Source organism: Tachysurus fulvidraco, chromosome 2 (genome assembly GCF_022655615.1).
Source record: "Tachysurus fulvidraco isolate hzauxx_2018 chromosome 2, HZAU_PFXX_2.0, whole genome shotgun sequence".
Taxonomy (NCBI): domain Eukaryota; kingdom Metazoa; phylum Chordata; class Actinopteri; order Siluriformes; family Bagridae; genus Tachysurus; species Tachysurus fulvidraco.
Genome location: NC_062519.1, coordinates 21,944,655 through 21,955,825, shown reverse-complemented (window position 1 = coordinate 21,955,825; position 11,171 = coordinate 21,944,655). Strand labels below are relative to the sequence as shown.

The following is an 11,171-nucleotide window of genomic DNA, read 5'->3' as shown; positions in this document are numbered from 1 at the left end:
ACACCAGCATACTTCATTAATACAAAGTTGTTGGTATTTTGGGAAATTTATCATGGTATAATTCAATCACATACTATTATTATGTAGTGTTTAGTGTTATTACATAATAAAAAAAAATCATAAAAATCAAATGTCTTCTGATGGAGTAGGAAAATAAGCTGAGTGAGATGTGCTATGAGTACAGGCCTACAGGGGGCAGCACAGACAGACATTTATTTAGTGCCTCAATAAGAACGAATAGGGTGTGGGGAAGGGGGGAAGGGGCTTGGTCAGGGTTTATTCACTCCTCTTCAGCCTAGATCACAGGTTTCAGTTAAGTGTGTAAGAGGGAGATATAAAAAGGGCTCTTCTTTCATTATTAGCTCTTTCTTAACTACTTTCTGCCTCTCCTTATTTTTTCATCTCTCACTGGCACCAATTGAAAAATGAATCCTATAGCGTACCGTAGGCCTTGTGTGTTTCACAAACACACTAAATTACACTATGATATGTTTGGCTGATTGTGTAGCTGTGTTATTTTTTCTTCTTCTGGAATATTACACAATTAGTCTTTGCTACTATAAGTTTTGCTGAATGTCTGAAAGTTCACTTGATAGCAGAACCACGTTACACACAACCTTCTGTTCTACTGATGGTAGCTCTGGACCTTCAGTGTGTATATCGTCACCATGATTCGACAGATTCTTCACATCCCTGATCACAAAGCATCCAACAACCAGTGTATAGATGGAGTCTGTGTGTGTGTGTGTGTGTGTGTGTGTGTGTGTGTGTGTGCACGATCACTTTAATGGTTGTGGTCTGCTGTGCTCCAAGCACCAGTTCATCTGAGACTAAAATCACACTGTACCTGTATATGTGAAGACCAATCGTTTGCTAACCATGTGATCCATGAATCATTCAGTAAAAGGAGCCTAAACAGATCACCTGCACTCTTCTGTAGCTCCACCTCCATGTAAATCTGCTAAATCAAACCATTGGACAGCTGAATGTCCATCAGGAGCCCATGTAAGATAAACATGTGTATTCACGTCCATCCATTTGCTGAACCTTCAGAGTAACTGTATTTGTGACTGTCTTAGGGATTCCTGAGAATACTGCAGCACTAACCTGTTGTGTAAGCTTACATTTTCAGCCTGTTGACATTAATATGCTGATATCATGCCTGTTTCTTTTACCCTCAAGGTTTTCCACACACCTTGCTGAGAAGCATCTGTCATTACAATTCTGCTCTTCGCAGGGAGAAAACACACACTGGACCAATGCCTCAAGATATGCGCACACCTATCCGTGCATAAACTACTAACCACTCCTGCCTTGGTCAAAAAAATCCCAGATACTTTTTCCAAAAGATTTCATTCTGCACAGGTGGCAGTGTGTGTGTGTTGTGTGGCCACTTGCAAATCCATGTCTACATCCATAACTGAGAAGAGTTTCATGGCACCTAAGTGGAGCCTCACATCACTGAACCATCTAGACGTAAATGTAAGATCAGAACAATTTGTCTGCTTGCAGGTTGCCCAGATAATGGAGTATACTCCAAGACATCTCTCACATACTTATGTGTGTGTGTGTGTGTGTGTGTGTGTGTGTGTGTGTGAGAGAGAGAGAGAGAGAGAGAGAGAGAGAGAGAGAGAGAGAGAGATTATGACTGGTGATGTTTATTGTAGTGTCTGTTGCCTTTTTTGACTCCTTTATCATTTGTAATGTTGCTCCCATTTAAAACAGTTCAGCACAAGCCCAGACATTTTTAGGGTCATGACTGAGGACAATGTCCCGTCCAGAGTTTCGTGTTGAGGTTTTGTTCAAACCGACCATCGAAAATACCCTCTCTAATGAATGTGTTTTTTTTTCATTGGCTGTTGCATTAAATCTTACCCAGATTGTGCTATTTTCTGATTGGCTATTGTAGAGCCTATTTTTTATTTATTTTTTTGATTGGCTGATACAGTAAGTGTCAGGCTCGACTAAGAACTGAGACACGGTTGATTCCTGCCCGGTTCCACAGAGACAGCGGTGTGGACAGATACATTTTGGGCGCTGCGGCTTATTAAATATATGATAAGTAGTCAAAAAGTTTTTCTGCATGAGAAATACAATGTGTGGCAGGAGAGCGTGAGAAAAGACCCAAATGCGTGACTGTCACTCTCAGTGCCTGACACCTGACAGCCCTGACTTCATGCTGGTCACTTGAGTGGAGTTTTAACAGCGCAGCTGCGACTATTAACCTGAATGTCCACAAATATTTATATATGAGTAAGACATGAGTATACAATGATGTGGACATGTAATTAATAATAACAAAACAATAAGAAAACTTGTCTAACAAATTGTGAACTCCAAACCATTACACTAAATCTCTTTTAACCATAGAATTGACAAGCTCTGACCATAGTAATACTGAATTGGATATATTCATTCTGCTATTCATTTGCCCACAAAATCAATATTTAATTCTCCTCCTTACTGAGGCTTGATGTGTGATCTCACCTGGCTTGCAGGTGAGACGTGGCTTTAAATAGCAGAAATCATGCTGTGTGTTCATTCTGACCTCTATACCATCTGTCTCTGTGGAAATGCTCCATCACATGACCATATTTTTTTCTCTAATCCACTTGTGCACTCAGTCTGCTCTCTCCCAACCCTAAAGGTTTACGTCCTTAAATGTAATGTAGCTTATTCCTTGTTCGTTTGAATGTTTTAAGCCCAATATAATATAGTAAAGCTAGTAAGTAATACAGCTTAAAATATTACAGGATTGCTTTTACCCTGTTGTAAACCAAAGCATCATAATGTTTGTTTGGTGACATTAAGGCAGTGGTGGCTCGAGTGATGAAGGCTCTGGGTTGTTGATTGGAAGATTGGGGTTCAAGTCCCAGCTCTGCCAAACTGTCACCATTGGGCCCTTGAGCAAAGCCTTTAACCCTCTCTGTTCTGGGATGCTGTATCATGTCTGACCCTGTGTTTTTCCAAAGTTTGGATATGTGGAGAAAGAATTTCATTGTGCTGCAATGTATATGTGACAATAATAAAGGCTTCTTCTTAGTGATTAAACATCAGCGGCGAACTAATCAGTATGAGCAGATCAAAATCAAACATGAGAAGATTTATAATGTGGTGACTTAAAAATATTTCTTGTTCCAGTATAACTAAAAATAACAACTGATCTATTGGCAATTTACCCACAGCTCCTCTACTCCTGATTCTCTTCCTTACCACACTTTATAACCATTCTAATCTGAAGTGTGTGCTGTTTTTTTTACACTTTTAAATCAGATATAGGATTTTGCACATTATGACTTATTGTGGGAAAATAAATTTTAAGTCATTGTTTTATTTCCTTTTAGTTCTAGCATATGTCTGTGGATAATATAGAAGCCCAATCAAGTTACAATGCTAGTTAAATTCAAACTTTACATTAGACTTGTGGTTCCTGTATTTCATTAATATGAAAGGAAAAGGGGCAAGGTAACTCAGGTTATCATTTGTCTCTTTGTGCCATTTGTCCCGTTGTTTAAGGTGGCCATTTGATTCAAGGTCCGAGTCAAGAAGGAATGCCAAGCATTAGAGATGAACTCGTTTCTATGTTAATGAAGGGGTCTGAGAAAGACTGTTATGTTAATGGGATTAAGGGTGAAAGTCCAGGATCTGGTGTGGGGGCTGTTACATCCTTTCATGTTTTGATTGTCACCCGAGTGTTTTGTCGCTATCTGATTGGACTGCCCCCTAAAATGTGTATATTTACCATGTATTACAACTTTAAGTCAGACTTGATGACTGCAGCACCCGTGCCAGTACGCTCTGACTTGCAGACTCGTTTCATCGTGTATCTACAATAAAGACTACTGCACAAGGATATCCAAGTCTCCTGGTCTTCTCTGGAAAAAGTTTACAACACCATTCTAATCTGAAGTGTGTGCTGTTTTTTTTACACTTTTAAATCAGATATAGGATTTTGCACATTATGACTTATTCATCTACTTTTGGCTTTTCCTGTTAGGGGTCACCACAGGGAATAATCTGTTTCGACCTACTGTAACTCTATCCTCGGCATCCTCTACGTTTTGCACGTGAATCTGAAATGATGTTCATTCTACTAATTCATGCTGTTTGTGACTATATATATACCTCATGAATATGACATGAATAAATACAAGATAGCCTTTTGTTTGTTTCCTCATTTTATATACACATTTATACGTATATACACTGTACATTTATGCCAAAATAAATCAACATATCAAATTATATTGTGCACATCACATATTGAAATTGTGATCAATAGAAGTAAGAGAGGGTGGGATTCATTATCCAAACACACAACATTAACACTACTGCAACCTGTACACACACACACACACACACACACACACACACACACACACACACACACACACACACACACACACACACACACACACACACACACACACACACACACACACACCTCTTCAAACACTGGCTGAGTTCATTTCCAGAAAGGTCACAACACACAGAATAGCTTCAAAATATAAAAAGTGTCTCAACCTGAAAAAAACAACAACAAATGCTCAGAAACCAAAGTTTCTGTTACATTGGGAGGCAGATGAATTGTTTATAAGGAATAATAATAATAATAATAATAATAATAATAATAATAATAATAATAATAATAATAAATAATTATCAACAGATCTATTATTATTATTATTATTATTATTATTATTATTATTATTATTATTATGTTACATTGGGAGGCAGATGAATTGTTTATTAGTAATAATAATAATAATAATAATAATAATAATAATAATAATAATAATAATAATAATAATAATAATAATAATAAATTATCAACAGGTTTATCATTATTATTACATTTTTAATTAATTTTAAACAGGATTCAAATGCCTTCATGAAGCAGCAAAATGCTTAACCTGAGAAAACAAGGTGTTTAATGAGGGATAATTAAGGGTCAAAGAAATGTAACGTATGAAAAAGTAAACCATAATGTAAAAAAATGGTACTTAGTATCAATGGTATCATTCATTATTCTGTGAACATTTATGCATGTTATGAACTACTAATACAGGAAGCCTTTAAAAACGTGTAACCTGTGACACCCACCTCACCCTGAGTTTACACTTGGAAGTGGCTTTGAAATGTAGACTATTTATTTACTGTGTAATTTCACAATGCAGTCTTATAAAATGACAATAGATAAGTTCAGTTCTCATCTGATCCACTGGGTTTAGAGTAAAGGTCAACAGGAAAAACACCATAACCATAACCATAACAGTTGAGGACAAATCTGTATGTATATCTTAAGATATTAATTTCAGTTTTTCAAATCCAGACATTTTTATTTTTCTTCTGGTCAGTTACGTTGTTTACTTTGTTCTCATCTGCATCATTTGTAACAGTTTCAGCTTTAATATTCACTTTATCAGAATTCCAGTGGGCCAAAAGTTTATATACCCCAAGTTCACTGTTCCACTGTTGAAGATTCCAGAAATGAAAAGCTTCTGATTGGACACCTGTTATAATAAGGTGTTTATTTGTAAAGCAGCTGTTGCTGTATTTAAGGCTCTTCCTTTAGAGCCAGAGCCCTTTCCCTCTTGAGATAATTGAAAAATCCAAGTAACAAAACTGTGGACCTTCAGAAGTCTGGTTCTTCCTTCGCAACACCTGAAGCCACCACAAGCATCTGTACAAAACATCTGTATAAGAACAGATTCAGAATTCAGGAAGAAGGAAGAAACTAACTCCATGAAATGCAAGAACTTTGGTCCAGAAGGTTCAGCTGAACCCCAAGAAATCAACAAAGGAACTGCTGAAGGAGTTGGAGGCATCAGTTGGAGCATCACTATGGTCTTAAAGACAACAAGAATCTCCTACTCCAGGAGCAGCATAGAAAAGTCAGATTGAAGTGTGAAGAAGATCTCCAGTCATGTAGAGGAGTTCTCTGGTCAGATGAAACAGATATGTAACTGTTAGACTGTAATGATCAGCTCTGTTTGTGAGGGAAATGGGTAAGGCTTTTAATATGAAGAACCTCAAGAACCTCAAAAATCTCGGGTCAGAAAGTTAAAACCTGGTCACAGCTGGATCTTCCATCAGTAGAGTGATCCCATACAAACATCTAAAGTGTAACACAAGACAACATATTGAAGTTACACCAATGAGTGACCCTCACAAAGTCCTGACCTGAATCTCAGAGAAAATGTGTGGACTGAACAGAAAAATTGTGTCTGTGTGAGAAGGCTCACAATCTGACTGAGTTACACTGACTAAGTTATTTGGTGAAGGAAGCAGAGAACATTCCAGTACTGTATTGTGAGAAGATTGTGGAGGGATACAATAATTTTAACAGTAATGCCACCAAATACTAAGAAAGAGAAAGTTTTGACCCACTGATAATCTGATTTTGTAAACAAAAACATTTAAAAATTTTGCAAATAAAGTAGATACCTGATTAAATGAAATGTGTGGAAAACACAAGCCTCTGGCAAGAAAGCCTAGTTGTCAATTTTCTTTTACACCTTTTTTAATCCAAATTCCCAGTGACAGCTCCTGCATACCATGCCATCATTTTATTTCAGTCTGGATTTGTCCTTAAGATGCTTAGCACTCCCTCTGTGTACGGCGAAGGTCGTGCTTGTCATAGCTTGTTATGCATAAGAAGGATAAAAAGCAAGAGATTCCTGCCAGAGATTCTCACGCCTGATGTCTCTCACCCTTCTAGCCTGACAATTCCAGTCAGTATATGGAGGACGAAATGTCAGTGCGATGTTACAGATACTCCAGACACAACGAGTGTGTGATTGCAGATGTACACTGGTGTGAATCATAACTCCTTATTTACTTTACAGGATTCAAGAGCTCTCTATATTCTCTCTGTGCCTCTTCCGTGAAATAGTTCACTGTCACAAGTACAGTTAAAAATATTTCTCCTCAGATTGAGCAAAATTTACAAATTTCCACAAACACCAAAAGAAGTCAAACAGCCAAGACAAGCGTGAGTGGCCAATGCAGCTAACAAATATAATTCAAATAATTTTCAGGGTAAATACAGCATGTAGTTCAAACAAATCTTCACTGTGGAGGAACCGCGACTGTAAAAATAAACTAAACTCCACAATGTAGCTGAATACAGTAAATTACAGAGGAAACCAGAATCACTAAGTTTGAAGGTGAAATGTTATTAGAAAGAAATTCAGTGAAATGCTTTAGAATAACAATCTAATTAACTTCATGATACTGTGATATACTTAACAAATTTAATTAAAGTAAATTACACAGTTTGAAGTCATCTGAAGCAAGTAAATGAAGACATGTTTATGAAAAAGAGAATAAATCTAAAGATTTATCTTAAAGATTTTATTCATTTTTAAATGTTACTGACATGTTAACCAGCTTTACTTTTATTTTTAGAAAAATGATACCAGTAGCTTTGTTTCTCAAACACGTCTGCTCAGGTTCCCTTACATAAGAAATATGGAACCTTAAGTCTGAACCTTTACAGTAGGTTTATGCCAACAATCAAAATCACACAATTCATGTTATCACAAACATGTGAAAACTTTAAATGAACAAATACAACTGAATTTAATTTAGAAGGAGCTAGGCTAGATTCCAGGACGAAGTCTTAAGAGAGTTCATAAAGTTTTATGAATGATCTAAAAATGTAATATTGGCTCATGCCTGCTGTAGAGACTGGAACACTACTCTGAGGTGCCATAAATAAAGAACCCAAAATTCAGAGCAAACATGAGGACCTCAAGCCACACACACACACACACACACACACACACACACACACACACACACACACACACACACACACACACACACACACACACACACACACACACACAGCTTATATTTCTCTATTGAAATAGCAACATAGATACTGTACTTTCTGGACACTGAATCTCTCTAGCACAAACAGTTCTGCTAGCATCACTGGGAGATTTTTATGCTATATAAGCATCACGCTAACAATAATACCTGCTTTGATATGTATCATACCTTCAGTTACAACATACAGACTCATGGGACCTCAAACCATTCTGTCATGGTTATGGCACTATCCCTGTTTCATTACATATTACACTGCATTTTTCCTCAGTACAGTGCTCAGCTAAACCTGTTAGAATTGTTAGCTCAACCCAGGGCACAATTAGCAATCAGATGAAGGAATGCTGTGATTTCAATCCTAAAATGCTAGCCTAATCCAGAAAATACAGTAAACTATAGGAAAGTAAAATAAGGATTCTATAGGAGAGCTAATAAGGGCTGAGCTCCAACTGAATCGGTTTGTTCCTGTTAACACTCACATATCTAACTTTCTTACTTACACTAGTGAGAAAAAGGACAACGCCTAGATAAATTACAACTTTCACACAAAGATAAACTGCTACTTCCCTTCAAGCTCATCATTTGCTCAGTAGATGGGATATTTTAAAGTATACTTTGGCTCAAAAAAATAAACTCTACAAAGAAAGTTTGTTTAACACTGGCAGTGATCTGGTTAAGAAAATAATGCAGGTGATGCAGCACACACACTGCATCGAGTTTGCAGCTTCTAATAATAGTGCAGCACTACTGGTCTAACACACACACACACACACACACACACACACACACACACACACACACACACACACACACACACACACACACACACACACACACACACACACACACACACACACACACACACACACACACACACACCAATCATAAGACCTCTCTGCCATGGAAGCTTTTAAGCATTTTAACTGACTTCAGAACAACAATGAAAAGTTGAGAAGTCCTCCTCCTGCCCTGTTTGATATATTATTGGAATGTTTATCTTTTCGACTTTGATTTGCACCAAGGGCACTTTCACAATTTCATCATTTGGTTCTTTTGTTCATATCAGACCCAGATGTTTCCTCAGTTCTGTTGTTTTGGATGGATAGATATCTGTGAGCTAGGCTAACTACACTGTGCCCATGCTAAACAACATGAGTTGATTGCTTATGTAGAAGATGTTCATGGATGTTCGGTGTACCAGAATCAACAATCCTTTCCAGCAGCTGAACCATTTGATGTCATCTCTCCCTTTCCTGAGCCACTTGAAGATTCCTCCAGATGCAGCAGCTTCCAAAGTGTAAAACAGCTCTGTTTGAGCAAAACCAATCATTTGTTGAAAATATTATGTTTGTATGTGTACCACTCAAATGTGTAGCACCACTCAGCTCAGCAGGCTACCTTGCTACTAATAAACCTTAACAGTCCTCATTTTGTTGATTATTAAAAGAGATGCATAATCAATTCCAACAAGTATTTTAGAATTAATTTTATTTTTTATTGTGTACGTTTAGAGCTTACGTTTACGTACACAATAACTCTGAAGGAAGTTTCTAAGTGGCTCAGGACTCGGATGTGGTGGAGTGAGCAAACAGGGTTAATCCAAGAACAACAAAGGAATATTGATTCAGAAATATCCAGCTTGGTTTTCATCTATATATTGACAAAATTGTTCCCACCATTTTCATTCAAACCAGAACTGAAACAAATTATGTCTGCAAATGCCCTAAGCCATTGATACAGCCATAAAAAGAAAGTTTTTTCAAACACCAACTTTTTTTTTATCACATCACGGCACCCACGGTACAAACATATGACAAGGAATTCCAGCAAACATGGGTTTCTACATTTGGTGCCAGCAAAACTGGCAAGAGATGGTGAAGAGGTTCAAGTAAAGAGTTCAACTCTTCTTCCATCAAGTATTGCACTGCAAGGCGATCCTTATGGATCTTCACAAGGGGAATGAGGAATGGAGGAAGGAATACAAAAACATGGCAGTAAAAGGGCAGAGTTTTTAACTTTTTCAGTTGTTTGGAAGCCCCATTATCCTGGTTGGACGTTGGGTTGTTCCCCAGGCAACTGAACAGTCAAAATAAATGAAGGAAGACAAGCCTGCTTTCTATTACATAACACAGGACTTTTACAATCTTCTTGGCAGTGCTTAGCCTCTTTTTTTTTGGCAAAAAGGGAAAGAGGGATCTTAGCAGGTGCAAATCAGGAAAAACATGTAAAAACTAGATAAAGAAGTCACACATAGAAGAAAAGAGAGAAAAGGAGAAAATGTTGAATGGCTTTTGGTACCCGTGTTCAAGCTTGTGCATATTAACGGGGCTTGTAGGTGTGAGTTTAATCTAGGGGCGGGGCTAGTGGGTGGGTCCATTAAGCTTTGAGGGCATGCCACTGGGCAACGGCAGTGCGAGGATGGCCCATCATATCCTTCCAGTGTTTCACCTCTGCAGGGCCACTTTTCCATGAGAGATAGATCTGTGTGTGTGTGTGTGTGAGAGAGAGAGAGAGAGAGAGAGAGAGAGAGAGAGAATTTTCAGACAATAGTTTTCATACACACACAGTATAAAAAAATACAATGCCATTATCTGTATAGTGCTCACAATATCCGTTTTCCTTACTTCCCCAAATCAAGAAGTCATTTGGACTGGTCTTAACAGTGGCTGCCATCTAATGCTATATTTGAGTTTATATGAATCTGATAATCTCTTCTTAAGGAGCTACTTCAACAATCCTGACATTCTACCCCTAGTTGGAGTCTCATCGCCAGGTGGTCACCGTGCATTGATCTGCATAGTCAGCCAGAGTCTCATGGGATTGTTCATGGAGCCGCCCGGAGACTGTCATGCCTTCTTTGAACCACTGTTGTGTCAGGGAGCTTTATTGTCTGGTCTTTATCAGCAATCATTTGAAGACTTTGACTGGAAGGAATTAGTGTTGGTGGCGATCTTTGTACTGACCCATTAGTTCCTCAGGAGCTCTCGGTTGCACTATAACAAACTGTTGTAGCAAGGACATTATTTACATTTACAGGATTTTCTATCCAGTGTCACACAAATGAGGATGAGGTTCCCTTCTGAGTCTGGTTCCTCTCAAGGTTTCTTTCTCATATCAACTCAGGAAGTTTTTCCTCGCCGCAGCTACCCCGACTTTAAATTATTTTTCTGTTTCTATACTTCTGTAAATCTTCTTTGAGAGAAGTGTGAATTGTTAAAAGCAGTAAAGAGATAAATTAAATTGAACTGAACTGAATGTTTTACCTGATTGAGTTCATTTTTTTTTATTCCATGAAGTTCATAAAAGTTCACTTGACATGCTGTTATAAATATAAT

General features: G+C 37.7%; 1 protein-coding gene across 4 annotated transcripts in view; it reads right to left on the bottom strand.

The window, feature by feature from the left end:
• Positions 1 to 6,995: 6,995 nt before the first annotated feature.
• syt7b (synaptotagmin VIIb) overlaps positions 6,996 to 11,171 on the bottom strand; it is an 89,068-nt gene continuing 84,892 nt past the window's right edge. For all 4 annotated transcript variants that reach the window (XM_027152229.2, XM_027152230.2, XM_027152231.2 and 1 more), the window contains one exon: positions 6,996 to 10,317. In XM_027152229.2, the coding sequence (XP_027008030.1) occupies positions 10,213 to 10,317 (105 nt within the window). In that variant the 3' untranslated portion in view covers positions 6,996 to 10,212. The remainder of the gene's footprint in view (positions 10,318 to 11,171) is intronic.